Genomic DNA, 7,500 nt, shown 5'->3' with positions numbered 1-7,500 from the left:
CCCCGCCCCCTACCTTGACGGACAGGTCCAGCTCATGGCTCCCTTGACGGACATCTCCCCGCAGGTAACCAAGGAGATATTTGTTCTTGGCGACCGTCTCCTCCGCTGATTGGGCAAAGAGTTTCTTCCCTTGCTCTGGGGGGAAGAATTATTATTATTATTATTATTATTAATAATAATAATAATAATAATAGGTATTATTATTATTGGTATTATTATTATTGGTATTATTATTATTGGTATTGGTATTATCATTGGTATTCTTATTCATATTCTTATTCCTATTCTTATTCTTATTAATATTAATTATTGGTATTATTAGTGGTATTATTATTATTGGTATTGGTATTATCATTGGTATTCTTATTCATATTCTTATTCTTATTCTTATTCTTATTGCTATTATTCTTATTCGTACAGTATTCTTATTATTATTATTGGAATTATTCTTATTCGTATTCTTATTCTTATTATTATTGGTATTATTATTATTGGTATTGGTATTATCATTGGTATTCTTATTCATATTAATATTCTTATTCTTCTTATTACTGCTATTATTCTTATTCGTACAGTATTCTTATTAGTATTATTGGTATTATTCTTATTCGTATTCTTATTATTATTGGTATTATTATTATTGGTATTATTATTATTATTCTTATTCTTATTATTGGTATTATTCTGATTCGTATTCTTATTATTGGTATTATTCTTATTGGTATTATTAGTATTAATATTGGTATTATCGCTGGTATTCTTATTCTTATTCTTCTTATTCTTATTATTGGCATTATTCTTCTTCTAATTTTATTATTGGTATTATTCTTATTGGTTTTCTTATTGTTATTGGTATTATTCTTATTCTTATTCTTATTCTTATTCTTATTCTTATTATTGGTATTATTCTTATTCTAATTCTTATTATTGGTATTATTCTTATTGGTATTCTTATTGGTATTATTCTTATTATTGGTATTATTCTTATTCTAATTCTTATTATTGGTATTATTAGTATTATTATTATTATTATTGGTATTATCATTGGTATTCTTATTCTTCTTATTATTGGTATTATTCTTATTGATATTCTTATTGGTATTATTCTTATTATTGGTATTATTCTTATTCTAATTCTTATTATTGGTATGATTATTATTATTATTATTATTATTGGTATTATCATTGGTATTCTTATTATTCTTATTATTGGTATTATTCTTATTGATATTCTTATTATTCTTATTATTGGCATTATTCTTCTAATTTTATTATTGGTATTATTCTTATTGGTTTTCTTATTGTTATTGGTATTATTCTCATTCTTATTATTATTCTTATTATTGGTATTATTTTTATTCTAATTCTTATTATTGGTATTATTCTTATTGGTATTCTTATTGGTATTATTCTTATTATTGGTATTATTCTTATTCTAATTATTATTGGTATTATTATTATTATTATTATTGGTATTATCATTGGTATTCTTATTCTTCTTATTATTGGTATTATTCTTATTGATATTCTTATTCTTATTATTCTTATTATTGGTATTATTCTTATTATTCTTATTATTGGCTTTTTTTTCCTTCTAATTCTTATTATTGGTATTATTCTTATTGGTTTTCTTATTGTTATTGGTATTATTCTTCTTATTGGTATTCTTATTCTCCTTCTTATTATTGGTATTATTTTTATTGGTATTCTTATTCTTATTGTTCTTATTATTACTGGTATTATTCTGATAATTATCATCGTAGTCTCTCCCCAATTATTATAATTGAATCATGATAATAGTCTAATTATTGTAATTAGAATTAAAGACCCCTGACCGTTAAGTCCAGTGTAATATATTATTATACAATATAATATTGTTTATAGTTAATATATATATATGTATAGTTCATAGTTATATAGAATATAACTATAATATATATATATACATAATAGGAATTAATAATTTAATAGGAATTAATAATAGAATCTAAATTAATAATAGAATAGGAATTAATAATAGAATCTAAATTAATAATAGAATAGGAATTAATAATAGAATCTAAATTAATAATAGAATAGGAATTCGGAATACAATGGGAATTAAGAATAGAAGAGAAAAGAAGAATAGGATTTCATTATTCAATAGGAATTAATAATAGAAGAGGAATTAATAATAGAATATGAATTAAGAATAGAATAGAAAATAAGAATACAATAGGAATTAATAATTCAATAGGAATTAATAATAGAATATAAATTAATAATAGAATAGGAATTAATAATAGAATATAAATTAATAATAGAATAGGAATTAAGAATACAATGGGAATTAAGAATAGAAGAGAAAAGAAGAAGAGGATTTCATTATTCAATAGGAATTAATAATAGAATTAATAATAGAATATGAATTAAGAATAGAATAGAAAATAAGAATACAATAGGAATTAATAATAGAATAGGAATTAATAATAGAATAGGAATTAATAATAGAATAGGAATTCAGAATTCAGAAGAGAAGAGAAAATAAGAATACAATAGGATTTAATAATTCGATAGGATTTAATAATTCGATAGGAATTAATAATAGAATAGGATTTAATAATAGAACAGGAATTAATAATAGAATAGGAATTAATAATAGAATAGGAATTAATAATAGAATAGGAATTCAGAATACAATCGGAATTAAGAATAGAATAGAAAATAAGAATAGGATTTCATTATTCAATAGGAATTAATAATAGAATAGGAATTAAGAATAGAATAGGAATTAAGAATAGAATAGAAAATAAGAATTCGATAGGAATTAATAATAGAATAGGAATTAATAATCGAATAGGAATTAATAATAGAATAGGAATTCGGAATACAATGGGAATTAAGAATAGAAGAGAAAATAAGAATAGGATTTAATAATTCGATAGGAATTAATAATAGAATAGGAATTAATAATCGAATAGGAATTAATAATAGAATAGGAATTAATAATAGAATAGAAAATAAGAATATAATAGGAATTAAGAATAGAATAGGAATTAATAATCGAATAGGAATTAATAATAGAATAGGAATTCGGAATACAATGGGAATTAAGAATAGAAGAGAAAATAAGAATAGGATTTAATAATTCGATAGGAATTAATAATAGAATAGGAATTAATAATCGAATAGGATTTAATAATAGAATAGGAATTAAGAATACAATGGGAATTAAGAATAGAATAGAAAATAAGAATAGGATTTCATTATTCAATAGGAATTAATAATAGAATAGGAATTAAGAATACAATGGGAATTAAGAATAGAATAGGAATTAATAATCGAATAGGAATTAATAATAGAATAGGAATTCAGAATACAATGGGAATTAAGAATAGCATAGAAAATAAGACTATAATAGGATTTAATAATTCGATAGGAATTCAGAATACAATGGGAATTGTCGCCTGATATGATATATTATTCTCGATAAACCCGGATTAGATGAGGATCATTGTGATCTAATTATTCTAATTATTCCAATTATTGGATCCCCACGATCAATCCTTTTTTTCAATCTAGCCGGAGGAGCTAGATTTCTCCCTGCGAGGCGAGCGTGATAGAATAACCATGTCCCATGATCTCCATTAATTAATTATTATTAATCTAATAATAATAATAATAATAATAATAATAATAACAACTAATAATTAATAATTAATAATTAATAATTAATAATAATAATCACCTTGCAAGTGGATGATGGCCTGAAGGCCGTCAATCTGCTCCCGGATGTCCCTCCTCCTGGCAAATCGCATGGCGGACAAGTGAGGGGCGTCCCCAAGGGGGCGGGGCCAAGGGAGCCCCGCCCACGGACGCCCCTGTGTGATGTCACAGAGGCGGTTGTGACATCACAGGGTTCCCTCTGGGAGTTCCAGGCTGGTGAAGGCCGGAATGATTGACAGGGAAGGCGGGGCCAGGGGCCAGTGATTGATTGACGAGGAGGGCGGAGCCAGGGTCCTCTAGTCCCACCCACTGAATGATTGACAGGGAAGGCGGAGCCAGGGTCCACTAAATGATTGACAGGAAGGCGGAGCAAGGGTCCTCTAGTCCCACCCACTGAATGATTGACAGGGAAGGCGGAGCCAGGGTCCGCTAAATGATTGACAGGAAGGCGGAGCCAGGGTCCTCTAGTCCCACCCACTGAATGATTGACAGGGAAGGCAGAGCCAGGGTCCGCTAAATGATTGACAGGAAGGCGGAGCAAGGGTCCTCTAGTCCCACCCACTGAATGATTGACAGGCGGGACCAGGGTCCGCTGAATGATTGACAGGGAAGGCGGAGTCAGGGTCCGCTGAATGATTGACAGGGAGGGCGGGACCAGGGTCCGCTGAATGATTGACAGGGAAGGCGGAGCCATGGTCCTCTAGTCCCACCCACTGAATCCCAGAATGATTGACAGGGAAGGCGGAGCCAGGGTCCGCTGAATGATTGAGAGGGAGGGCGGAGCCAGGGTCTGCTGAATGATTGACAGGGAGGGCGGAGCTAGGGTCCGCTGAATGATTGACAGGAAGGTGTGGCCAGGGTCTGCTGAATGATTGACAGGGAAGGCGGAGCTAAGGTCCGCTGAATGATTGACAGGGAAGGCGGGGCCAGGGTCCTCTAGTCCCACCCACTAAGTGATTGACAGGGAAGGCTGGGCCAGGGTCCGCTGAATGATTGACAGGGAAGGCGGAGCCAGGGTCCTCTAGTCCCACCCACTGAATGATTGACAGGGAAGGCGGAGCCAGGGTCCGCTGAATGATTGACAGGGAAGACAGAGCCAGGGTCCTCTAGTCCCACCCACTGAATCCCAGAATGATTGACAGGGAAGGGGAGCCAGGGTCCGCTGAATGATTGACAGGAAGGCGGAGCCAGGGTCCTCTAGTCCCACCCACTGAATGATTGACAGGATGGCAGAGCCAGGGTCCGCTGAATGATTGACAGGGAGGGCGGAGCCAGGGTCCGCTGAATGATTGACAGGGAGGGCGGGGCCAGGGTCCGCTGAATGATTGACAGGAAGGCGGAGCCAGGATCCTCTAGTCCCACCCACTGAATGATTGGCAGGGAAGGCGGGGCCAGGGTCATCTGAATGATTGACAGGGAAGGCGGAGCCAGGGTCCGCTAAATGATTGGCAGGGAAGGCGGAGCCAGGGTCCTCTAGTCCCACCCACTAAGTGATTGACAGGGAAGGCTGGGCCAGGGTCCGCTGAATGATTGACAGGAAGGCGGAGCAAGGGTCCTCTAGTCCCATCCACTGAATGATTGACAGGGAAGGCGGAGTCAGGGTCTGCTGAATGATTGACAGGGAGGGCGAGGCCAGTGTCCGCTGAATGATTGACAGTCAAGGCGGGGCCAGGGTCCACTGATTGATTGGCAGGGAAGGCGGGGCCAGGGTCCTCTAGTCCCACCCACTGAATGACCCACTGAATCCCAGAATGATTGACAGGGAAGGCGGAGCCAGGGTCATATAGTCTCACCCACTGAATGATTGACAGGGAAGGCGGAGCCAGGGTCCGCTGAATGATTGACAGGGAAGGCGGAGCCAGGGTGCTCTAGTCCCACCCACTGAATGATTGACAGGGAAGGCGGAGCCAGGGTCCGCTGAATGATTGACAGGGAAGGCGGAGCCAGGGTCCGCTGAATGATTGACAGGGAAGGCGGATCCAGGGTCCGCTGAATGATTGACAGGGAGGGCGGGACCAGGGTCATCTGAATGATTGACAGGGAAGGCGGAGCCAGGGTCCACTGAATGATTGACAGGAAGGCAGAGCCAGGGTCCTCTAGTCCCACCCACTGAATGATTGACAGGGAAGGCGGGCCCAGGGTCATCTGAATGATTGACAGGGAAGGCGGGCCCAGGGTCATCTGAATGATTGACAGGGAAGGCGGGCCCAGGGTCATCTGAATGATTGACAGGAAGGCGGGGCCAGGGTCCTCTAGTCCCACCCACTGAATGATTGACAGGGAAGGTGGAGCCAGGGTCATCTCAGAATGATTGACAGGGAAGGGGACCAATGTGGAATCTCAGATCGATGAATGAGCTTCTCTCCACAATGCTTTCCAAAATTGGATTTTTAATTCGTTAATATTTGTAATTAACAACTATTTTGACAACGATTTGGATCCTTCTGGCGCTGCATCTCTTTACAGGCCCAGCTTGGTCCTCCTCCAGTGTCTCCTTTTGGAGTTGTACCTGGAACAAAATAATAATAATAATAATTAATAATAATAATAATAATAATAATAATAAACAATGAAGCAATATACAATATACAATTATAATAATTTGTTCCTTGTTTCCTTCCTTCCTTCCTTCCTTAATAATAATAATAATAATAATAATAAATATACGAAGAAGAAGAATAAATAAAATTATTATTATTAATAATAATAATAATAAACAATGAAGCAATATACAATATACAATTATAATAATTTGTTCCTTCTTTCCTTCCTTCCTTCCTTATTTAATAATAATAATAAATAAATAATAAATAAATAAATAATGTAATTAACATTAATAAAAAATAGAATAAAATAATAATAATAATAATAGTAAATAAGATTAATAATAATAATAAATGTAATTAGATTAATAATAAAAAAGAAAATAGAATAAAATAATAATAATAATAAATAGAATAAATAATAATAACAATATAATAATAATAAATGTAATTAGATTAATAATGGAAAAGAAAATAGAATAAAATAAGAATAAGAATAATAATAATGAATAAATAATAATAATAATAATGATAATAAATGTAATTAAATAAATAATGAAAAAGAAAATAGAATAAAATAATAATAATAATAATAATAAATAGAATACATAATACTAACAATATAATAATAATAAATGTAATTAGATTAATAATGGAAAAGAAAATAGAATAAAATAATAATAATAATAATAATAATAATAATAATAATAATAATAATAATGAATAAATAATAATAATAATAATGATAATAAATGTAATTAAATAAATAATGGAAAAGAAAATAGAATAAAATAATAATAATAATAATAATAAATAGAATACATAATACTAACGATATAATAATAATAAATGTAATTAGATGAATAATGAAAAAGAAAATAGAATAGAATAACTGCAATAAATCGAATAAATAATAATAACAATAAAATAAGAAAATCAAATCAAAATAGTAATTTTATTTCTATCCCGCCTTTCAAAAACACAAGACAAAAAATAACTTTGGAATTCAAAAATCCATTTATATAGCTGGCTAGCTGGCTCAATTAATCCCTATTAATTATTTTCGTATCCTATTAATTATACCATTAATCCCATTCATCTTCCCATTATCCTATTAATCCTATTAATCTATTAATCCTATTAATCTTCCTAAGAAGGGGAAATAAAAGATCCAATTGGCGGAATAGGGATATGATTAGGTTCTATTGATAACTAATAACGATTTTTGATTAACGATTATTGTAACCGAGAA

The 7,500-nt window shown here is 32.5% G+C and overlaps 2 protein-coding genes across 2 annotated transcripts in view; both read right to left on the bottom strand.

Annotated features, from left to right (window-relative positions):
- CCDC183 (coiled-coil domain containing 183) overlaps positions 1-3,857 on the bottom strand; it is a gene marked incomplete at its 3' end in the record, with an annotated part of 29,239 nt that extends 25,382 nt beyond the window's left edge. Inside the window, exons 1-2 of the mRNA XM_081848514.1 lie at positions 3,728-3,857; positions 14-135 (exon numbers count right to left, since the gene is read on the bottom strand). Coding sequence (XP_081704640.1) covers positions 14-135; positions 3,728-3,797 — 192 coding nt within the window. The 5' untranslated portion in view covers positions 3,798-3,857. The remainder of the gene's footprint in view (positions 1-13; positions 136-3,727) is intronic.
- A 2,285-nt stretch (positions 3,858-6,142) lies between these two features.
- LOC309333907 (large ribosomal subunit protein eL39-like) overlaps positions 6,143-7,500 on the bottom strand; it is a 3,779-nt gene continuing 2,421 nt past the window's right edge. Inside the window, exon 3 of the mRNA XM_081847829.1 lies at positions 6,143-6,214. Coding sequence (XP_081703955.1) covers positions 6,166-6,214 — 49 coding nt within the window. The 3' untranslated portion in view covers positions 6,143-6,165. The remainder of the gene's footprint in view (positions 6,215-7,500) is intronic.

Source organism: Podarcis erhardii, assembly GCF_964252035.2.
Source record: "Podarcis erhardii genome assembly, chromosome: Z".
NCBI classification, from domain to species: domain Eukaryota; kingdom Metazoa; phylum Chordata; class Lepidosauria; order Squamata; family Lacertidae; genus Podarcis; species Podarcis erhardii.
The sequence above is the reverse complement of the archived record's forward strand: the minus strand, read 5'-3'. Positions and strand labels throughout refer to the sequence as shown.